Here is a 22,840-nt window from a genome sequence, read left to right on the forward strand (position 1 = left end):
CTGAAATTCTGGAGAGGGGCCTCCTGACCTCGCGCCCCTGCCGGCCGCAGACCACAACATCCCTTCCCCCCCGGAGATTCCGAACACCAGGTGTTAGCCCAAGCAGAGAAAGGGTGGGGTGGGGGTCGGACGCCGCGACTTTCTGGAAGAGGAAGCAAACACAATCCATCATGTAACTGTGCAAAGAAATGCCCCAGGAGGGGTGTGTGTGGTGTGTGTGTGTGTGTGTGTGTGTGTGTGTGTGTGTATACTGCGCAGGGGCGTGCCCCCCGGTGCAACCGGCCCCCCATTATTGCTTCTGCCGGGAATGCAAGGGGGTGGTGCCGAGGGGCGCCTCGAGGGCGGTTGAGCTACACAACTTCCAAGGCCGGAGGTGGAGGGGAGGGCCTTAGAGAGACATCTTGGCGAGGCTGCGGAAGGGCAGAGGGCAGCAGTGGCCCAGGCTCCCGCCGCGGCCCGGCAGGGGTTAAGGCTGGAGCCAGGCGAGGACGGGGGTGGGAGTGGGGTGAGCGAGGGAGGGGGAGGGAGGAGGGTCAGGCCTTGCGGCCCCGCGCTCCGCCCTAGCCCCTCCCGCCGGCCGGGGCGCCGGGCGCCGCGCACGGCCACCCATGTCCTTATAAGGGCGGCCGTCGCCGAGGCAACGAGCGCCCGCCCCCAGCCCGCGGCGCGCGCCCCTGCCCCCGCCCCCGCCCCCCGCCCGCCCCGCGAATGGAACGTTGTGTGTCAAACCGGCCGCAGCGCGAGGCCGGCGCGCGGGGTCGGCGGCGAGAGCGAGGCTCCGGCTCAGGCACAGGCCCAGGCCGGGCGGGCGCGGCCGCAGCGGGGGCGGCAGCTCGGGAAGCGCCGGCCCGCGGTCCTGCAGGCCCCGAGCGGCCGCCGGGGGCCCTGGGAGACTCAGGGGGTGCGGTGACCGGCCCCGGCGCACGCCCGCCGCCCCTCCCCCCCGCCGCGGGCGGCCGCGCAACTTGCGGCCAAACTTTCCCCCCGGCCTCCCGCGCTCGGATGGCAGCCCGCTAAGTTGGCCATAGCCCTTGGCCGAGCGGCGGCCAGGCCGGAGGGCACCCCCTGCGCTGCCTGGGCCGGGCCATGGCCCGAGCTCCCCCGCCGGGGCCCCAGGGCGGCGGGGCGCGAGTCCCCGGGGCCCCCGGCCAGCACCTCTAGCGCGCCCCCCCGGTCCGGGGCCCGGCCCCGCGCACGCGTGGGAAAGTTGACCTGGAACCGGCCCGACCAGTTCCGCCCGGGCGCGCGGACCGGCCGCAGGAAGTTGCTGCAAAACTTTTTTTGGGGGTGCAACCGGGTGACCCCCGCGCACCGGGACCGGATGCGCGCCAGTTAGGGTCCCCCGGGCCGAGAGGGGTGCCCCGAGGGAGAATCGCGGAGGGGGCGCCCCGGCCCCGCTGCCCGGGGGCTATGGCCATGGTGACCCGCGGCTGGGGCGGCCCCGGGGGCGGCGGCGACACGAATGGCGTGGACAAGGCGGGCGGCTATCCGCGCGCGGCGGAGGAAGACTCGGCCTCACCCCCCGGTGCCGCCAGCGACGCTGAGCCGGGCGACGAGGAGCGGCCGGGGCTGCAGGTGGACTGCGTGGTGTGCGGGGACAAGTCGAGCGGCAAGCACTACGGCGTCTTCACCTGCGAGGGCTGCAAGAGCTTCTTCAAGCGGAGCATCCGCCGCAACCTCAGCTACACCTGCCGGTGAGCCCCCTCCCAGCGCACCGCCGCCGGCACCCGGGCCGGGCCTCTGACCTGCTCGGTCACCTTGGGCCTAGCGCTGACCTTCCCTGGGTCTCTACTTCCCGTCAGAGATTGGGGCACATGTCCCTCGCCCCCTCTCCATCACATTCCTGGGATTGTGTATACAGTCGGCGCTGTATTGGTGCAGGTCCCCCCCATCAGGTGGTCCCTGGTGGCTTCCGCCCCAGTAACTCGCTCCTCCTCCCTCCCTTCCTTTTCTCCGGAGAGGGGTCAGCTCTGCGCGGCGAGGGGTTGGGGTGCTGTCAGGGGTGGGTGCCTAATCCCAGGGCATCCCTTCCCTTGGGAATCTCGGCGCGCCGGGGACCGGGTGGGGATCGAACGTGGAACTTGGACTGTGGAGCTCACAGCGTCCGGGGGCCATTGTCTGCGGCCGCGCGGATCGATACGGCGCGCCCTTGGGGTCAAATATCACTTCCAAAGTCGCCCTGACTACTGAGGCGGCGGCTGGAGCGAAACTAGGTGGCCCGGGGCAGCTTCCTTCGCATGGGGCGGGGGCGTGGGGGCGCTTCTGCTGTGGGGGTTGGGCTGCCCGTCAGGGGGAACCCCCCGGGCACTCTCTGTGCCCTGGGTCACCGGAAACTGCTGTGAGATGTCCGAGGTGGCGGCTGGATTTGACCGCATCTTGGCTGCTCCAGCCCCGCACCCCGCCTCTACGCCCCCCTAGCTAGGAGTAGGTGCAGACTGGGATCCTGGAAAATCCCTGAAACTTTTGTCGGTTCTGAGACTGGGTGGGGATGAATGTTTCCAAGAAGCAGCCCGAGGCTGTCCTAGGTTGGAGTCCCCACTGGCCAGCCGTGACCTGGCTAGCTTTTCTGGTTCCCGAGGGGGCATTAGGTCTAGGGGAGGAGCTGCTGGCACTGGGTGTCCAGTCCAGGACCCCGCCTTTCCCATCATTTTTTGCTGAGTCCCCGTTTCCTCCGTTGACAAACCCCTACTTTGCACCCTCCAGGAACATGCTTGGGCTCTGCAGAGCCCGTTTGGAGGGTCCCATTTTCCACAAGGGCAAAACTAAGGTCCAGAAAGCTCTTGGCACCTGCCCTGGGTCACCTAGGGAGAGACCTTGCCCACTTGGGGCTTAGCAAGGGAACTGTGGGGTTGGGAAGGTTGAGGAGGGCCGCAGGCAAGTCTGGGTCAGGACCTCCCCGGGGCAGCTGCTGATGGAAGGTTTGTTGGCAGGGCCACTGGGTGGGGTCCTGGGTACCTGAAGCAGGAATTTGGCCCCAGATCTGGCCTGTTGGGGGCGGCTCTGTATGGCGCGGAGCTGGCTTACTCCCTCCTCCAATGCTAACTGGGCCACCAGACTTTGGCCTCATTCTTGCTGCTGGAATAACTGTGTGCTCTCTGGCCAGGTCTTTAGGGAGGGCAGGGGAGGGGCTCAGGTGGCTTGGGGGTCCCAGAGGCTCCCTTAGAGTGGGAGCACCAAGGCCAGGGAGAGGGGCCTGGTTTGGCACTGGCAGGTTCTTCAGAAGGTCTGTGTTGTGTGACCAGAAGTCACTGCTTCCCTCTGAGCCTCAGGTTGAATCAACAAAGATCCCTCGGGGCCTGACGTGGGTGGTTTGATGCCAGCACCCTAGAAAAGACCCCAGTTCCAAGCCCAGCCTTCTCCCAGTTTGAGGGAGATAGTGAGACACAGGTGTCCCAGTCTGTGGGGTCTGGGTTGGGCCAGAGGGAGGGATGGTCTGGGGTCCCAGGAGGAACAAGGAGCTCTGCCTGAGGGTCAGAGAGGAAGGCCACAGGAGGTGGACCTTGAAACATGAGGGGTTTAGCAGGTAGAAGTGAAGGGCACTCCTGCAGAGAGTGTGGCTCCAGCAAATACTCAGTGGCAGGATTGGGGATCAGTGATGTAATGTGAGACCACCCAGGCGTGGGAGAAGTTAGAGCCAAGCGGGTCAGAAATTCTGGAGTGAAAGTAATGTGGAACCATGGAAGAAAGTGTGTGAGCAAAAGAGGGCAATGATCAAATTGGACTGAAAGCCAGAAGCCCAGGGAGAAGGCAGAGTTGGACTGTGGGGTCTGGCAAAGCATGTGCTGTTTAGATGGGATAACAGGTAGAACTTACTGTTTCCCCATCTGGAGGGATGGAAGATCTCTCCTGACTCTACAACTGGGGAAGTTGAGGCAGAAGGTTCAGGGCCTCCCCTGAAGTCTCAGGGACCCGAGCCAGGCCCCTGCCTGCCTGCCCCAGGCCTGGCTGTTTCCACCCGGCTGCCCAGGACCCTCCCACTGCCTGCCTGCTGGGCTTTGTTCTGGTTCTGCCTGAGCTCCCTTTGCCCTAGTAGGGCCTCTTCCTGGGGGCTCGGAGGCTGGTGCTGCAGGACGCAGAGGCCCTCTGGAGCCTCGCCTCTCCAAAACTGGCCACTGAGACTCCCAGGTGGGGCCCGTCTTGACACCCCCCCACACCCACCCACACTTCCAGTTTTCTCCAGAATGAGTGCATCCCATGTAGAACTGCCCTCTGGCCTCCCAATTCCAGATGAGGAAACCAAGGCTCAGTGGAGAAGTGGCTGCCCAAGGGTCAGGCCTTGGGTGTCCACAGCTAAGATGTGTTTGACCTTTTTACTTCAAGAAGTGTTTGTCTTACTTTGTGACTAGCTCTGAGTACCCGATTGGTGCCCAGCTGGGACTCCAGCCCTTGGTGTGGGCCTCAAAAGGCTCAGAGGAGAGAGATATGGAGGGAACATAGGGCAGGGGCCGAGGGGAAAAAGGGTGCTGGGGGCACTGGAAGAACAAAGGCCTGAACCTTCCAACTGTGACTGACCTTGGACGGAACTCGTTGCTTCAGAGGGCAGGGCCACATGTCCCACCCCTGGAAGAGGCACCAACAATCCCCGAGGACCACGTGGAGGAAGCTCCTTGGGCTGAGTTAGGTGTGGTATGGTCTTTCTAGAGAAGGGGTTTGACATCTTAGAGGGGTACAGGAGTTCATTCATTTGTTTTTTCATACATTGATGGTGGCCTTGTGTCAGGCAGTAATGTTGGGGCCCCATGGTGCTGTGACCCCATAGAGGATTGGCCTGGGTTCTCATCTCTTAGTCAACTCACAAAGTCTTGCTCGGTGACCATGTTCCTTCTCTGCTCTCATAGTGCCCTGGGACAAAGACCCTGTCCCCTGGCCTGACAAGGACCAAGTAAAATGTAACTGGAAAACTTTTGGCCGTCATTGGTATTCTGCCAGGAACTGCCTCTGGTCACCTGGGGAGCTTGTATTCGTCCTTCAAAACCCAGTTCCAACATAACCCTCCCCGGCATGCTAATCCACTTTGCCACAGACTGCTCTTCATCGGTCTCCACTCCCCCAAATTGTCCTCTCCTCTTTGCACACCTGCAAGCTTAACCTCTGTGCCACTTTGGGGTCGTCTGCCCAGCCCAGGTTGTTGGTAGGGATGGGGGGTGGTCCTGGTGGTTTCTAGGTGTAACTTTCTAAGGCGTCTCACATGGTGGCTCCCAGGCCAGAATGTAGGTGTCATGGTGACCCCCTTGGTGACCTCTGCATGCCCACAGGTCCAACCGTGACTGCCAGATCGACCAGCATCACCGGAACCAGTGCCAATACTGCCGCCTCAAGAAGTGCTTCCGGGTGGGCATGAGGAAGGAAGGTGAGTAGCCACTGGGGTGGGGCGGGCAAGGGGTGAACAAGCGGCCTGCCCTTTGCTCCCTCTCTTGGGGTCTGGGAGCCATGGAGGGCGGGGTCTGGCGCCTGCTAACCTCGTTACCACCGATCCTGAGATCCCGTGGGCCTGGATCTGGCCCTGGGCTGGAGGAATCCAATTATCCGTGGCTTCCTGGTGGCTGAGGCAGAACTGGGCTGTAAGAGGCTCCCCCACTCTGGCCCATGTTAGAACCTTTCTCCCCACCACTTCTCCCAACCCGGCCTCAGGGGCAGGGAACCTGAAGTTAACCCCAGTAACCCTCTGCCCTCTATCCTGGCCACCACTTTCTGAACAATGATGTACTTTTTTTTTTTTTTTTGATTTGCTTTCCCTCCACCCTCTGCCTTGTGTTTGCCCAAGGCAGGAACTCACCCGACTAAGGCAAAGGGCAGCTCACCCTTCCGCCTGACCGGGGATGCTGGGAGCCAGAGGGAGGCCCAGCCTCTTGTCCTTGCCCTGGGGACTTGGGTGGATCTGTGCAGGGCAGCTAGGTCTAGAACTCCACCGATCACTCTTAGAGTTCAGGTGGAACCTGTAGACTTCTACATGAAGCACTGGGCTAGGGAGCAGGATCCGGCCCATTTTAATGTCAGCCCCAAGGCTGGAATTCATATCTCTGCCTAGACTCTTATGAGCCAGGCTGGCAGTTCTTCTCTGTGTCTAAAAGCTGAGTCTCTCCTGCTCTACTGTTGGTTTCTTCTCTGCTGAGCATCTGTGAAAGAAGCTGGGAACAGCTGCCCAGAGTCTTTCTCTTAAGATCATCTGATCACTCTCTTTGGTCATGTGAAGTTGGGGGTGACTGCCCATACCCCAACCCCTGCAACCTGGATTTTGTCTCCACTTGTGTGTGAATTTGACCTAAAATCTACATCAAATCCAGGCTTCAGATCTTCAAAGTCTCAAGGTGACTCAATAAATCTCAGATCATGACCCGAACACAGCCCTATCTCTTGGCCTTTGCACAGGTGGTTCCCTCTGTCTGGAACACCTCCCCCAGACACCTACATGGCTTCCTCCCTCACCTTCTTTTAAGATTTGCTGAAACACCACCTCCTCTGAGAAGCCCTCCTGATTACCCTTTGCAACCCCTTTATTCGGGCCATCTGTCTTACTTTATAATTTGCTTGCTCCTCCAAAAGAATGTCTGCTCCTCAAGGTCAGATACTTTTGTCTGTCTTGTTTTCTGATACATCGCCAGGGCCTACACCAGGTTCTAAAACATAGAAGGTGCTTAATGTTTCTTGGCTTGAGTTACTATCCATTTAGCTCTTACTATGAGACCCTGGTTCGATTCCTGGGTTGGGAATATCTGCTGGAGAAGGGAGTAGGCTACCCATTCTAGTATTCTTGGGCTTCCCTTGTGGCTTAACGGGTAGAGAATCCGCCTGTAATGTGGGAGACCTGGGTTCGATCCCTGAGTTGGGAAGATCCCCTGGAGAAGGGAAAGGCTACCCACTCCAGTTATTCTGGCCTGGGGAAGTCCATGGACTGTGTAGTCCATGGGGTCCCAAAGAGTCGCACACGACTGAGCGACTTTCACTTTCACTTTCATGTGCCAAAAGCTATTCCAAGCCAGTTAAGATACATTCTCATTTAATTCAGTGATTGATGTTATCATCATCATGAGTGTTATCAATTGCATACTTTTATGGGTGGGGAAAGAGTACAGAGAGCACTCTACTTGTGGTTGGTGATTAAGCCCACAGTCTGGGCTTCACTGGGAGGAAGAGCTGGGGAAGGGGTTCTCAGGAAGCAGGAACAGCAAATGCAAAGACTCTGAGGTGGCGTGGTGATGGATGAATGATGGCAGTGGGCTTTAGAACCAAGTGAGCCTGAAGTTAATTGGGATTCATTGTCGGCCCTCAACCCAGCTACACCCATTTGACAGACAGAGGCTCCTGAGACTTCAAATCACATGGGATAAGGCTTGAACCCTGCTTCCCTGATCAGCTCTGCTAGCCCTCAGCTCCCACTTGCATCCCTCTCCCGCTCTGCTCCATGGTGGGTTGACCAGAAGTTCATGAAGGTGATGAGACCGGGCATGTCACCTCGTTAAAGCTCATTAATTAGTCTCTGCCAGGCACCCAGCCCAGTCAGCCCCTCTACCCTGCCTACTGTGGCATAGGCCAGGCTGGCATGCAGCCACCTTCCTCCTTGCACCTCAGCTTTCCTCTTGCCACCTACCTGATCCCTGGAGGCACTGGCCAAGGCCAGCAGTTGGTCCTTCCCCATCACAGGCAAAGCTACTGATGGAATCTCATGTTTACTGAGCACCTGCTGCTGACCGGGTTCAATCTCTGGGTCAGGATCCCCTGAAGAAGGGAATGGCTACTCACTTCAGGATTCTTGTATGGAGAATCCCATGGACAGAGGAGACTTACGGCCTATAGTCTGTGGGATTGCGAGGAGTCGGACACGACTGAGTGACTAACACTACTTTTTGCTAACAGCGACTTTTTGCTACTGATCAGGATTTCATTCTTAACACTGAGGTCACTGCAGAGGCCCAGGCAGATGAGACCTGTTCTAGGGGGCCATGACCTGGAGGGTGGGGCTGGGAGGTAGAGAAATATCCTGCTTCCATAGGAGAGATCAGTGCCAGCCCTTACTGATCACTTGTTTGAGGGGTAGGCTGGCTACTTGCCCATGTCCTAGGAAGGTACTTGCCCCCCCAGACCCGTTATCAGCTCTTAGACACCTGTGATTGACAGATGAGGACATGATTGACAGGTCTGACTTCGCTGGCTGCAGAGGGGAGCTGCAGAGTCCAGAAGAGGGGGAGGTGGGTATGTGTGAATTAAATTAGCCCTCACCCAGTGGTCCCATTTCCACCTGAGATGGTTCCCCCCCCCCCCCCTCCCCACCAACTTCCTTCTCTGAAAGAAGTAGTCTGATGGTGGCTGGACACGACCTCAGGGTGAGGGCACAGGGTGGAGCAAGGTGGGGCCTGCAAGACCTTGGCCTCTGTCCTCCCAACAAGCATTGTGCCCATGAGGTAGGGATTGGGGGTTCAGCAAAAGGCTGAGTTGGGGGGCTTGGAACAGAGGGAATGAGTAACCCTCTAATAATTTTATCTCCAACCTTTCTTCCTCCCTACTTGCCCTACCCCATGACTCGGGGTACCCACTTTCCCCCTAATTCCTCCCCCCCTTCCTCACACCCCACTCTCCCCTCTCTGGTTTTCCCGTGTCCTCACTCCCCATCTCCTGACTCTTGCCCACCTCCCCCGTCCCCTCTCCCCTCCTCCCTCTGCTGTACCTTCCGAATTTCTTGCGGGCTGGCAATCTCCCTCCCCCTTCTCCCCCTCCCCACCGCCTCATCTCTATCTCCCCTTCACAGCGGTGCAGCGCGGCCGAATTCCGCACTCGCTCCCCGGCACCGTGGCAGCCTCCTCAGGCAGCCCTCCTGGCTCTGCGCTGGCCGTGGCCGGCGGAGACCTCTTCCCGGGGCAGCCGGTGTCGGAGCTGATCGCGCAGCTGCTGCGTGCCGAGCCCTACCCCGCGGCGGCCGGGCGCTTCGGTGCAGGAGCCGCGGGCGCTTTCGGAGCCGGGAGCGGCGCGGCGGGCGCGGTGCTGGGCATCGACAATGTGTGCGAGCTGGCGGCGCGGCTGCTCTTCAGCACAGTGGAGTGGGCGCGCCACGCGCCCTTCTTCCCCGAGCTGCCGGTGGCCGACCAGGTGGCGCTGCTGCGCCTCAGCTGGAGCGAGCTCTTCGTGCTGAACGCGGCGCAGGCAGCGCTGCCCCTGCACACGGCGCCGCTGCTGGCCGCCGCCGGCCTGCATGCCGCACCCATGGCCGCCGAGCGTGCCGTGGCCTTCATGGACCAGGTGCGCGCCTTCCAGGAGCAGGTGGACAAACTGGGCCGTTTGCAGGTCGACTCCGCGGAGTATGGCTGCCTCAAGGCCATCGCTCTCTTCACACCTGGTGAGACGCCCTGGTGGGGCCCTGGCCTTGGGAGGGGCTGGGTGGGGGAGGGGAGAGACCTAGCTCCTGACCCTGACCCCCGTAGTCCTCCACTTGCTGATCTACAGCTAGCCAGACTTGCGTCCCTGCATGCGCCTTTAGCGCTGTTGGGGGACAGTGGAGGAGGCGATGCAGGCGGTCTGACACCGTGATGGCCCCTCTCCCGGATCCCAGGCCTTCCTAAGAACTTTGATCCCCCACGGCTCCATGTCTTAAGGCCCCACAGCCTCCTCCCTTGATTCTCAGGCTCCCTGACACCCCTCCCCAACCCTTCACGCCCTCATCCAGGTGTTCATCGTGCTCAGTGGGCAGAATGACAGGTGGGGGCCCGCGGGAGGGGAGGCCTGCCCACTTGGCCCTGTCCGTCACTTAATGATTTCTGTTCTCCCTAAACGCTGTGACCCTCATCTGCCAAATCAGGATGCTGCTCTTGTTACTGACCACTTAAGGAGGACTGCCTTCCACTTATGAAAGGCAGGGTTGCTCTGACACCTGGTTCTGGGCTCTCCTGGGCCCTTCGCTCCCTAATTCCTAGGACCCTAGACCACTGACCCAGGGCTCCCAACCTGCCCCCCCCCCCCCCCCCCCACCCCCTCCAGGGCCTCCAGGGGCCACCCGCAGCGGAGCTGGATCGGGTAGGGGGTGTGGCTTGAAGCCCCTCCCACCTAGGGGCGGAGGCAGCTTAGTTCCTTCCTAGTCTTCAGTAACCCTCCTGCCTCCAAAGCCCTGCTTTCTTGTGGTGGGAGTGGTGGCATAGCCGACTCTGCACTTTGCAAGGAGGTCCCACTACGTGTCTCCTGGGACCAAGGATGCAGGAGCCAGACCCAGGCTACTCTGGGAGGTGGCTTTTATCCAATAATATGGCTTTGCCCCTCTTTACTTACCCAGGACATTTTCTCTGCCCTGACATTCATAGGGCTCTTACCTGTCACCTTCACTCACAAGGCGGGTCTATTTAGTGTGTCTGAATACCCTCTCTAGGCTTTGCTTTTCTTCCCAAGTCCCCTTGCCAGCCCCCTCTTCCCCTTGAGCTTCTTATTAAGGGGTGTTTTCAGCCTCACCTCCTGGCATGCAGAACTTCCCCAACCAGAGACTGAACCCACAGCCCCTGCAGTGGAAGTGCAGTCTTAACCACTAGACCACCAGGGAATTCCTTCCTTCTTAAGCTTGATTAGGACGTGTCTCCCTGTTAAATGCCTTAGTCAGGGCCCTTCCACCCTTGAGACATCACTACCTGCACTCCGTGTCATCATCAGATGAGGCCACCTTGATGTCTCTTGGGGACCAACACTGCCTTAGATATTAGACACCCCCATTTGTGCCCTAGGCTCCATCTCCCATCCTTTGAGTGCCTTCCTCTGTACCAAGAGCCCTTAGTGGTATCCCCCAGCCCCGGTCAGCCCTGGGGTCCTGTGTCCTCCTGCCACTTCTTCTGACCTTGCCCTTGTCCCTCAGATGCCTGTGGCCTCTCAGACCCAGCGCATGTGGAGAGCCTGCAGGAGAAGGCGCAGGTGGCCCTCACCGAGTACGTGCGGGCCCAGTACCCATCGCAGCCCCAGCGCTTTGGGCGCCTGCTGCTGCGGCTCCCTGCCTTGCGTGCCGTCCCGGCCTCCCTCATCTCCCAGCTGTTCTTCATGCGCCTGGTGGGCAAGACACCCATCGAGACGCTGATCCGAGACATGCTGCTGTCAGGAAGTACCTTCAACTGGCCCTACGGCTCAGGCCAGTGACCAGACAGGGCCAGGTCTGCAGACCTCAAGGGACACGGATGCTCAGGCCTCTGGTGGTGGGCCGGGGGGTGGCCTTCCCTGGACAGAGGACCCTGGCTTCCCTCCTCAGACTCCTATTTTTTAAAGACTGTGAAATGTTTGTCTTTTCTGTTTTCTAAATGATCATGAAACCAAAAAGAGACTGATTTGTCTAGACTCAGTCAAATCTTCCCCAGAAACCCTGATGAAGATGAGGGGCGAGACAGAGGGTCCAATCCCAGGACAGCCTTGTCCCTTGATACCCCAAGAATGAACTAGTCGGGGTGTGGCTTCTCTGGTGTGATGGACAAAGTCCTGGCGTCTGGACTGGAGGGGCAGCTGCAGCCAGGCAGGGGTGATGAGTGCCAGACTGATCCTCTGGACACGTAATCCACGTTGGACACTACATGATGGATGAATCAAGGCCAATAATAAAGAAGTTTCCTACCTGCACAGTCTCCATCATCTTAGTGGGGGGAGGGGTGACACAGAAGGCACCCTACCATGGGGATCCACTCCCAGCCCAGCTGGAACACCTACAACCTAACAACAGCCCTACTTGCTGGTTTTTAAATATTTGTTTGTGTGGGATAGTTTTGTGCGGAAACGGGCTAGAGGGGGAGGCCAGAGGTCAGCCAATGGGTTTGTAGGAGTTGGGCTGAGCAGATGGCTCAGATTTGAATTTAGATTCTGGTCTATGAAATTGAGCCTCACAACATTCACACAAACCCTGGACTAAGTACCTTATTGTTTTCCCTTTTTTAGCTGCACCACATGGCTTATGAGCTGTTAGTTCCCCAACCATGCCGAGGCCTAACCACTGGACTGGCAGGGAAGTCCCTTTATTTTCTTTGGTCAACCCTTAATCATGGTGTCTGGGCCCCAGTGTCCTTGGGAGAAATGTTTGGGGCGAGTTCTGTCACTTGATCTCAGCCCAGATAGAGCCATCCATTTAGCTGGCCACAGCGACTGGTTTAGGGAGGGAATGTGGCCCAGAGCTGGCCAGTGAGATTCAATGGCAGGACTGGAAATTAGGATAAAGCAGAGCCAAGGAGGAGACCAATTTCGCAGGATACCTTTGGAACCCCTGGATCAAGCCATAGATCTGAAACCCTTGGGTGTTTCCATTCCATGAGCCCAGACTTCCCCTTTTGTGCCTGAGCCAGTTTAAATTTTTTTTTGTTACATGTAATTTAAAAAACTGTTAGAAATTGGCATTTAGAAGATGGAGACCTCTAAGGTCAGACCTTGAAATGTGGACTTAATTGAGGTGATATGGGTTGATGCAGGGCACCAGGGGGCTTGCCATCCTGGCCTCAGAAGGTTGTGGCCCAGTTCTGTAGTGGGAAAGGCATCTGTGGAATTTACGCCAGGACTGTGGCTCTAGGGGGTGGGTAGAAAGGGCCCAGATGGTGGTGGTGGGTGGCACCTCTTGGCCCTGACTGAAAGCTTGTCAAGTGAAGACAGATTTATCAAACATGCTCCTTTGAAAACAGGGAACAACCTGGGTCTCACCTTGTAGGTTGGGCTAGGGCTTAGCCATAAAGCAGCCTCAGGCCTTCAAAATGTTCCCCATTGGAACCCTAGTCTCCCCCATGTCCATCTCAGAGGACATCTGGGAAGATGGAAACGAATGAACGAAGGTCTCTTGGGTGTGCCCTGTCCCAGAAGGGGACTGAAGTTGGAATGGGATGAAACTCTCCCACTGGCAGCTGGGCTGGTTTCTGCCCTGGGTAGGTGTTTTCTGAGAGGTCCTGCGCATAAGCGAATGTCCACTCCAGCTGGGCTGGACAGCAATGTGCTGTTTCTCAGATTCACAGGACATCTGTGGACTGACCAAGACCATGGTGTCCGTCCTGCTTCCAGTTGGTCAGAGATGTGGATGCTTGTCCAGGCCAGATTGCTGAGCTTCTACAACACCCAACCCTCTTCTGCAGGAAGAAGACATTTGAGCCCCCCTGGTTGTCAGGACACCCATCGGGGTCCAGCCCCGTCTCCTTGCTCTATCACATTGGGCTCTCAGGAATTCCTGAGGCCATGTGTTCCTTGAGGACTGATCCTGGGGCTGAGGCCTCTCTGTGACCCAGTGGCTGGCACTGCCTTCCTTGCGTGCAGCCTGCCTAACTGCCCCTGTCCTCTGGGAGGCCAAGGCTCAAAGAAAGCTCCTGGGCTACCATCATTGGGCTTCACATGGAGCCTGGACCTACCTGTACTCCATCCATGCTACCCTGAGCCTGGCACGGGGTGGACATTAGGGGGCCCTCCTGGCTGAGGAGGTGGCACTAGTGGCTGATCCCTCAGCTTCTTCCTCTTGGAGACTCTTGGAGGCCATTTGAAACTCTTGGAGGACAGGGAGCCCCCTGGACAGACTGGGGTTCACAGTCCACCCAGAGATCCTGGCCAAGTCCCTTTCTCAGATCCTTAATTTTTCTTCCCTTGGGAGAATGGAAGAACAGTTTTTTGGTGATGAGTGAAATCAGGAGTTTTAAGCGGCAGTAGGTATTTAATAAATGTTTATTCCATTGGAATGGAGAGCAGGACCCACTTCCAGGGGATGGACTCGGATGTGAGGTCTCCATGGAGGTCCTGCAGGAGGTTTGGGGAAGCCTTGCTGGAAGGGGCCATCAGATCTAGGCCTCAAAGGCGAAGGCATTTAAAATCAGGCATGGCTACCCCAGGCAGGGCAACAGTAACAGCAAAGATCAGGAGGGAAGAGAAGGAAGGGCAGGGTAGGGCCCCCCACTTCGATGGTTCCCTCTATTTGCCAGGACACTCAGAAGTACACAGAGCCCTCGCTGTCTCCTTGGTCGTCGAATTTCTGGATCTGTGTCTTGAGGTGCCTTAGTTTGCCCTTCAGGTAATGGCAGCGAGCCTGCTTGTCCAAGAAGCTGGGGTCCTGAGCAGGGAGAGATCCAGGGACGTCTTTGTGGCAGTCTGGCCTATGCCTCTCAAGCTGCTTGAGCTTTCATCTTTTCCTCTCTGAACCTTAGTTTTCTTTCCATGAAACTGGGCACAAGTGCCCAGCCTCATGGGAGTGTGAGTATGTGGAGGGTGGGTGCAAAGGCCAGGCTGTAGGACTCAAGAGGCATGACTCACCATCTGCTTCTTCTCAAATTCCCTCCAGACACGGGCAGTGACATGGGCCTCCTTCTGCCAGGGGAGAAGGAAGCCGGTGCTCAGGGAGCACAGGACCCAAGGAGGGATGGGGAAACTGAGGTTCAGACAAGGGGGACCTTGTCAAGGGCTGACCTTAGCCCATGTGATGTGGTGCCCACCCAGCCTGGAGGAGGAAGAGGCCCAGAGATCTGAACCCACTGGGCTTCCAGAGGCCAGGCTTAGGCCACTTGCAAGGGATGTGGGATGAGGGTTTCCACCTGGTGCTGACCTGGCTTCGGGGTCTGGGCAGTGAGTTCAGCAGGGCCTCCAGCTGCTGGAGCTTTGCCTGTGCAGAGCCCACCTCCTGCTGGAGCTCCAAGAACTCTGGGTACTGGTCCTGAAACACTGCAGCATAGCGGCTCCGATCCTTCGCAGTGCTCACTGGTGGGTACTTACTACCAGGTTGAAAGGGGGTCAGAGTATGAGTGGAAAGAACTCTTCCACAATCAGTGTAATTTGCTTTTTTTTTTTTTGGTCTCTGTTGGGTACCTTGCCCCAAATGCCCTTCTTCTCTTTTTACTATTTGGTAAACTCTTACTTTTCCCTTGTAGCTCAGTTGGTAAAGAATCTGCAGGAGACCCAGGTTTGATTTCTGGGTCAGGAAAATCCCCTGGAGAAGGAAATGGCAACCCACTCCAATATTCTTGCCTGGAGAATCCCATGGACAGAGGAGCCTGGCAGGCTACAGTCCATGGGGTCCTAAGAGTTAGACACGACTTGGCGACTAAACCACCAAACTCTTATTCACTTGTCAAAGCCCTAGCCTCAGTGCCCCTTCCCTGTTCCAAGAAATTACGAACCACTCACAGCTCATAGTCAGGCACGGGGTGGGGCCTAGGCATATGTTTCTCGAAGACCGCTCTAGTAGACTTCTTGGTGCCCAGGAGGGCCCGGGAGGGGAGTTCATCCTCAAATACAATCTTCTTGGGCTTTGTCCTGTGGGCTCCGGGATGGGGCTGGTACACAGCTGGGGGAGCGCTGGGTTTGAGGCCTCTAGACACCAACCGCTGCAGAAGGCGCAGGAATCATGGTTTGGAGTTAACGAAGGTTAGCCGGCATCCCTTAAACAGGGGGAAATGAATCCAACGCCTGGGCTCGGCCTGGGAACCCTCCTCCCTTTTAGACTCACCGGAGGACCAGGGCCAGGCGGACGGGTCTGCAGGTTCCCCCGGGAGCCATGGGTCTGGGGGTGCTCTCGGGTGGGCATCGGCTTGGGGGCGGCGCCGCTGCGGCGTCCCCGGGCCGGTGTGCGGGTCTTGCGGGGAGAGTCGTGACCCGCGCGTGGCGGGGATGGTCGGCGGGCGGACTGTGGACACAGCATGGGGACATGATTGGAGGTGGGACGGCGGGAGGACTCACTGGGAGGCGGCTCCCGGAGCGGCCAAGTCCTTTACCCGCTACGCTTTCTCCGTCTCCGCCCTCATTTGCATAGACGCACGCCATTGGCCTCAGAGAGCCCCAGACCCCGCCGCCGGGTGCGTACCCGGAAGAGCGCTATGCAAATAATCCGTTACGTACCGCGCAGCCCAGGATTGGCTCGCGTTAACCCCGGCGCGGCCCGCAATCTCTCCCGCAGGGCTAGGCGGAGCCCATGGACAGCGCCCCCGAGAAGACCCTTGGGATCTCCGGTCCGGTGACGGGCCGCACGAACCACTTCTGCCTGGGGTCACCTGTCCCAGCGTTTGGGGCTCCGACTCTAGGTCCGCTCCCGAAGTCCGTGTGGTGCATTAACTACAGGCTGGAGTCCACTGGCTGGGTCGCTCCGCGGGCCAGGGGAGGGGCCTCGGTGTATATAGGGCGGGGCTGGCGGTGAGGAGGCGGGCCGGGGGAACCCGGAAGTGGACCCACACCCTGGCGGTGAGACTGACGGGGGACAGCTAGCTGCTGCGTTTGGGGCCGATAACTCACCCTTTCTGACCCTCAGTTTATTTGGAGAACTTTCGGTAGAGGATGAGATGGTTAGACAGCATCACCGACTCAATGGACAGAAGTCTGAGCAAACTCCGGGAGACAGTGGAGGACAGGGGAGCCTGGCGTGATGCAATCCATGGGGTCGCAGAGACCGACCCTACTTAGCGACTGAACAACCCCACCGACTTATCTATTTACTCAGCGGTTATATTTTTAAAATGGTTCTTTAAATAAGCACTGGAGGCATGTTTAGAGAATTCACATAGAAAAGAAGCGTAGCGCAGAGTGAATTTCTTACCCACCCTTATTCCCAGAGGCCACAGTTAATTATATCTCCTTTTGGAGAGGTTCTAAGTCAATGACAAATCTTCCTCACTACGGACAATACTATAGAAAAAAGAGTCAAGGGCACATTTCTTTGGCCAATTATGCAGGATTATGTAGGATAAATTCCTAGAAGTGAAACTTCCCAGAATCCACGGGGGAGAGACCTGTGTATTTTAATTTGGAAAGATACTGTCAAAAAGATTGAACTGACTTGGAAAAGACTCTGAAGCTGGGAAAGTTTGAAGGCAAAAGAGGGTGGCAGAGGATGAGATGGTTACATAGCATCACCGATTCAATGGACATAACTTTGAACAAACTCTGGTAGATAGTGGAGGACAGAGGAGCCTGGTGTGCTGAAGTCCATAGGGTCTCAAAGAGCCTAACACAACTTAGCGACTGAACAACATCAACTGTCGAGGAGCTTGTGCCAATAATGCTCTGATCAGCTGGTTTTCCCACAACCCTTGCAACCTCAATGGCATCACAGTTTCCTGTACTTGTACTTTTAAATCTTGCCTAATAGTTTTAAATCTTGCCTAATCTGGTGAGTGAAAAAATTCAGAAACCATTTGTATTTGTTTTCCTGCTTATTTCCTACAAATCTTTTTTCTTTTTGGCTTTTAGGAGCTTTTTACATATTAAGGGTGTTAATTTAACCAGATAGTGTATCTTTGCTGTTACTATTATAAATGGGATCTTCCAATATATTTCGCAACTTTGTTTTTTGCATATAGGAAATTAAATATTCATTAATCCTCTTGTTGGTTTACTAAATTCTCTTACTGAAATAGACTGTTTTAGTTTGCTTGGATCTTTTTATATAGACAAGTAATTTTATCATCTGTGAGTAATTTTACTTCAATTTCTTTTTGTTGTCTAGTTGCATTGACTAGCGCCTCCAGACAATATCAAATCACTGGAGGAGATGGGTGGACTGTGAGTATCCCTCCACTCCACCTCAGTTTAGTTTCTTCACGTTGATGGTAAAGCTTCTAGAATTGCCCATTAAACTCAACACTGCCTTTGGCTTGAGATTTTTCCATTCAGTGAGGAAATGCTCATTATTTTTAATTGAGACTTTGCGTAATGGATGCTGTGAACAGTACAAGGTATCATTTCACTCTATGATTTTGCTTCCTGATGCATTAATATGGCTATTAACATGCTTCCTAATACTGAACCATCTCTGAGTCACAAGCATGAGCCTCCTCGTTAGGGTCTATTTTTAAAAAGTTGCCACTAGAGCTTTCATAAAGCTTTTAAAAACTGCCACCAGAATTTTAAGCTATTAATGGTGGTTTTACACCTATGCTGATGGAGTGGGGGTGGGGCCCACGTGGACAACTCCATGCATGTTCCACAGTGCTCATGCCTCGATGGTCTGGGACAGGCACGTTCTGTCCACCCTTCCTTATCAAGCTTCTTCAGTCACCCCTCTCACAGACTTTGCTCTTCACATCTGGAGTGGGGATAAGCAGAACCCAGGACCATAATTCCTCTGGACTCATACTCCATGATCCCTTCCAGGGTCCCAACTCCAATGCCCATCCAGACTATGACCTGGGCAGGGTAGGGTTGCCACTGATTTTCTTGTGTTTGCTGAGTGACTGTGTGAAGCATCTGCAGTGTCCTGAGATTTTTGGCTGTGGCTGGGCTAAACCTTGTCTCTGAATTATCACTTTCAATCCCAAGGAAAGCCCAGCACTGACACCTGAGAAGGTAATAGGCAGGAGGGCTAGGGATCCCCAAATGGAGGAAGGAGGTTGCAAGTGTCAGACATTTTCCTTTCTCTATGCAAAATTAAAAGGTTTCTTTAAAATTTTTGTGTTGCCATGAGGACACCCAGTTCCATCTGAAATTAACTTTTCTCAAACCTTGAGCTAACCAATGTGTTTTTCTTATGGAAATGTTTTTCTTAAGCTATGTTAATGAACTATGTACTTACCTTAGACTCTGTCTTTCATCAAGTAGGTTCTGCCTAAGACTCAGAACCGGTAATGGCTCAACAAACCAGCATGTTTTACTCATGGAAATGTTCTCTTAAGCTATGTTAATGCAACTATGTATTTGCTTGGAAATCTACCTTGCTTCAAGATTCATGTCAATTTTTTTTTTTTAAAGAATTTATTTGATCGCATGAGGTCTTAGTTGAGGCATGTGGAATCTAGTTCCCTGACCAGGGACTGGACCTGGGTCCCCTGCATTGGAAACATAGAATCTTAACCACTGGGCCACCAAGGAAGTCCCCATGTCCATTGCTGTATGGCCCGGGATGACTCACCTTGTGCCAGTGTTATCTCAAAATGCATGTTGTGGGTGAGGGGCCTGGTTTTGAGTGAGTTTTCAGACATTTCCTTTTCGCTAATTAGCAGCTTGCTAATAGATATATAACTTCTTGCTAAAAACTAGCAAGGGGGCACTCTTTCTGCCCCCTTCTGATGTCTATGTCAGAAACTTTCTCTCTTTTATATTTATACAACTTTATTACACAAAAGTTCTGAGCGATCAAGCCTTGTCAGTGGCTCTGGATTGAATTCATCTCCTCCGGAGGCCAAGAATCCCGGCGTCATTCACAGGTCCAAGAGACAACTTTTCAACCCTTCCTACAGGCTGACCTCCAGGCGTAGGCCCACTCCTCCTCAACCCTCCAGACCTTACCTTGACTCCACAGGAATGTGTTTGGCTCTGACTCCATCAGATTGGGAGTTCTGGGGCCTCTATGGGCCCTGCCTTGTCCAGTGTGAAGTAGGTACCTGGGGGGTGGGGAGTGGGGGGCAGAAATGGGAGGCAGGCTTGTTGACTCACCTCCCCCAGCTGCCTGCCCTCCTTCCTCTCCTGGTCATGTACTCTCTGTAGCTCTCATGGGGCTCCAAGGGCCTTCCCATCACGCTGCCAACCCCAAAAGGTATCACCCCTGGACAGGGTGGAGGGCAGAGAGGGCACAGGTGACACAGGCCAGGCCAAGTCTTTATTTGAGTTTGGGCATGATGCGGATGAAGAGGATCATGCTGATGAAGATGAAGCAGACGACGATGAGCATGGCCCAGAGCAGCCAGTTGACTGACTTCTGTGTGTGCTGCTCCAGCCGCTCGGATTCCGTCTTCAGCTTTTCCAGGTTCTGGTCGGCCATCTTGAGGGAGTGTGACAGCGTCTGTGGGTGAGGCAGGGCGAGTGTCAACAGGACTGCGTCCAAGTGTCACCGCTTCCTACTGCACTGGGGCGAATCTGTATCTCTTGGCCCTTCCTAGTGCTGTTTTCTCCTCTGGGAATGCCATTTTTTACTTCTGCCAAACTCCTATTCATCCAGCTCAGTCCCAGCCATAGGGACCTTCTTCTGGGAAGCCTTCTTTGATGCCCCAAACCAGAGGCTCTAGGGTTCCCAGAGTCCTCATACCTGGTTGTCCTTCTTGATGACACTCTGGGCAGCCAGTGTGTTGGTCTTGAGGCTCCGGGCCAGGCCGAGCATCTCCTCTGCCAGCTTCTCCTGGAGGTTCTGGTGTCGCTGCAGGACGAGGTCTAGCTCAGCTGCTGACTGCTTCTCATCCCTTGGTGTGGGCCCTGACGCCCCACTGACCCCACAGATGGGTAGACCAGTGGGTATGAGATTGGGGTGGGGGAAAGAGGGAAGAGACCAACATGTTTTCAAGGGACCTAGAGGTTATAGTTCCAGCTACTGTGCTGCTTGGGGCTGTTTCTCCTTTTTCACTTTGGCTTCTGGGAAAAGCATCCTCAGAAGTGGCTGTTCGTTAGTGTTTTTTTTTTTTTTTAATTTTATTATTATTATTGGCTTTACTGCTCAGCTTGTAGGGTCTTTTTCTCCAACCAGGGATTGAATTAGGCCCTTGGCAATGAAAGCACACAGTCCTAAGTACTGGACCACTGGGGAATCCCCTGATTGGTGGTTTAAATGCTCATCGTTGTGCTTTAGTGGTCCAACCTTTGTCCAACTCCCCTCTCCCTGCAATGCTCCCCAAGGGCTGAAGATACTCACGTTCTCTTCCTCACATCCATTTCGGGCTCTGAAAGCAAAACAAGCCAAGCAGGCAAAAAGGAAGAACTGGTTTGCTGTTTTCCAGCTTCCTGACCATTGCCCAGGATGTGTCTGCTACTCACAATGCCATTTCCCCTTCTGTCTGTTGCACAGCAGGTGCAGGAAGTCTTCCTCATCGGGCACCCCCACCCCGGCCCCGGGTCCTCTCTCTAGCCAGCCGTAGTCACTTGGGCTGGGAGTGTCCAACTCTGTTTCCTCTAGGGCCCCTTCCTGACACCCTTCTAGCCTTCCACCTTCAAGTGTGGAAAGGCCCCTGGGCACAGTTTCCCTGGGCTGCAAACACCCTATGGGAGCCAGGTTAGGCACGAGGGATGTGGGGCACTAAGGATATGTATCTGTCCCAGGCCTTGAGTCCTGTTCTGCTTATGCTGTCTCACCTTCACTAGAGTCCTGTGGGAAAAAAAGAGAGGCACAGAATCACCAACCATGCCATGCCCCCAGACCTGTCCTTTCTCTTTCAGAAACTCCCCACCCTCAATCAGGACCCTGGACAAGTCCTGTAACCTCTGAGGCTCAGTTTCCTCATCTATAAACTGAAAACAAGGGTTCATATTTTGAAGGGTATTTTTCAGATCCACAGGAAGTGCTCATAGAGGTACCTGTCACCCTATTTCACAGCTGAAAAAAACTCACTGGTGTGTGGTGAGGCGGGGCCAAACCTTGCTTCGGGCCAACTCTGGGGCTTTTAAGTGTAGATGTGCCATTTTTGCCTTGTATGGAAACTCTTATTCATCTAGTAAAGCCCTGGCCACGATGCCCGTCTGTTGGGAAGCCTTGTCTGATGGTCCAGGTCCTGTCTGTTGGGTATCCTAATCCCTGCACCGGACAGTGTTGTTCTGGCCACCTCCACGCACAAATTCCTATCCCCACCTGAAGTTTTCCAGGGACGAGGGAGGGAGCCCTACCGTGCCTAGCAGCTCACTCCGCATCTCACTGGTGTACCGAGCCCGTGACTGCAGGTGTACTGTCTTCGTAGCGGGGACCCTTTCCCTGGCTGTAGTGGGCACTCGGCCAGGGGCCAGGAACTGGTTGGCTAGTGCCTTCTCTGAGGAGGAGGTCTGCAGAAGCGGGAAGGCAGCAGTCACCAAAGTGGCAGGCCCCAGGTGAGCATGAAGGTTGACCAGGCAGAGGGGCCCCTGCTTACCAGTTTCTCTGCCTGCAGCATTCCCTTCAGAAAATCTACCTTCCGAGAATATTCATTGAGCACCTCCGAAGCCGGTTTGCTGGAAGGGGAGAAGAGGAAAAGGAAAGCCTACTGTGCCCAGTTGAGGGGAGGTTCTTAGCGGGAACTGGAGACCAGGGTTCTTGGTCTCCAGTAGGAGACTCAATTTTGAACCACTTGTGGCCGCCTGCACTCACCTCGCCTGTGCTTTCAGGGCCTGCAGCATGTCCTCGAGAGCTCCCACGTACTGGGGACAAAAAGTGGGGTGTCAGCCCAGTCCTCCCCCTATCCCTACATCCTGCTCAGAGAGATCAGAGCCAGCAAGGGGCGAGGCCAGGATGGGGGCGGGATTGAAACAGGAGGAGCCAAGCATCAGGAGGAGGGACCAGTTGAGCCTCAGGGAGAAGGCGGGAGAGCAGCAGGTGGACGTGGCCGGAACCAACCGGAAGGGGCGTGGCCACGCTGGCTGGCGGGGCGGGGGAGTCGGGCCCGGTGGCCTCTAGCTGCGGGGGCCACTCTCCTGGATTCGGGGTTTACGAGGAAACACGGAATTCCCTACCTTTTCTAGACGCCACTCGTCCGGGTCCCGTTTCTCCGCTGCCATCGCCTCGCAGCGGCACAGTAGCCGCACCAGGTTCAGCTCCAGCCTCGACGCTGCCATCACCACCCAGTGGTACTCCGCCCCTTCCGCCGGCGCCATCTTAAGAGATGGCGGAAGTGCCTTCCGTGGCCTCCTTCCGGTCGGAAGTGCCCTGTTTGCTGTCCCATTCTTGTTCTTGTTTAGGGTGGCGGAAGTAATGTCTTGTTTCAATGCGGGACACCATCCCGTCTGCATTTACTCCGGGATGAATCGCTTGCTTATTCTTGCGAGTGTCTTGACCCTTCCGGAAAGGTTGAAAGGATCAAGTCCTTCGGTGCCAGAAGACCCACATGCAAAGCGTGAAGTGCTCATTACTACCCCCCTCAAAATTCCTACCCCTCTCTCCGCTCCTTCCAGAGTTTTCCGCTCTGAGCCCTTCTGCATCCAGGGAGTCTTCTCTGAATTCACGAGGAGAGGCCCTGACCTGGGACTTCGGAATCCAAGACTTAGGGGCTATTATTTCCGGTTCCAGCCCTGA

At 55.9% G+C, this 22,840-nt stretch overlaps 3 protein-coding genes across 4 annotated transcripts; 1 reads left to right on the top strand and 2 right to left on the bottom strand.

Annotated features, from left to right (window-relative positions):
* The first annotated feature begins 725 nt into the window (after window positions 1-725).
* NR2F6 (nuclear receptor subfamily 2 group F member 6) lies at window positions 726-11,566 on the top strand. The gene is made up of 4 exons (XM_015095586.3): window positions 726-1,694; window positions 5,256-5,350; window positions 8,744-9,328; window positions 10,823-11,566. Exons 1-4 carry the CDS (start codon window positions 1,411-1,413, stop codon window positions 11,095-11,097), a joined length of 1,239 nt encoding a protein of 412 aa, XP_014951072.2. The 5' UTR covers window positions 726-1,410; the 3' UTR covers window positions 11,098-11,566.
* Window positions 11,567-13,611: 2,045 nt separating this feature from the next.
* OCEL1 (occludin/ELL domain containing 1) lies at window positions 13,612-16,021 on the bottom strand. Of its 2 annotated transcripts, XM_027969451.2 has the most exons (6): window positions 15,790-16,021; window positions 15,401-15,577; window positions 15,079-15,278; window positions 14,501-14,666; window positions 14,212-14,265; window positions 13,612-14,011 (listed from the first exon to the last, which is right to left on the bottom strand). In XM_027969451.2, the coding sequence occupies exons 2-6, from the start codon at window positions 15,476-15,478 to the stop codon at window positions 13,889-13,891; spliced, it is 621 nt and encodes a 206-aa protein (XP_027825252.1). In that variant the 5' UTR covers window positions 15,479-15,577; window positions 15,790-16,021; the 3' UTR covers window positions 13,612-13,888. The 2 variants fall into 2 exon arrangements, with proteins under 2 accessions (XP_027825252.1, XP_012033108.3); XM_012177718.4 differs by having other exon boundaries at window positions 15,401-16,021.
* Window positions 16,022-19,458: 3,437 nt separating this feature from the next.
* USE1 (unconventional SNARE in the ER 1) lies at window positions 19,459-22,432 on the bottom strand. Its single transcript, XM_004008437.6, has 8 exons — window positions 22,282-22,432; window positions 21,920-21,969; window positions 21,705-21,783; window positions 21,466-21,618; window positions 20,938-20,950; window positions 20,501-20,528; window positions 19,904-20,078; window positions 19,459-19,660 (listed from the first exon to the last, which is right to left on the bottom strand). Exons 1-8 carry the CDS (start codon window positions 22,420-22,422, stop codon window positions 19,478-19,480), a joined length of 822 nt encoding a protein of 273 aa, XP_004008486.4. The 5' UTR covers window positions 22,423-22,432; the 3' UTR covers window positions 19,459-19,477.
* Between the last annotated feature and the right edge of the window lie 408 nt (window positions 22,433-22,840).

This window comes from Ovis aries, chromosome 5 (assembly GCF_016772045.2).
Source record: "Ovis aries strain OAR_USU_Benz2616 breed Rambouillet chromosome 5, ARS-UI_Ramb_v3.0, whole genome shotgun sequence".
NCBI classification, from domain to species: Eukaryota; Metazoa; Chordata; class Mammalia; order Artiodactyla; family Bovidae; genus Ovis; species Ovis aries.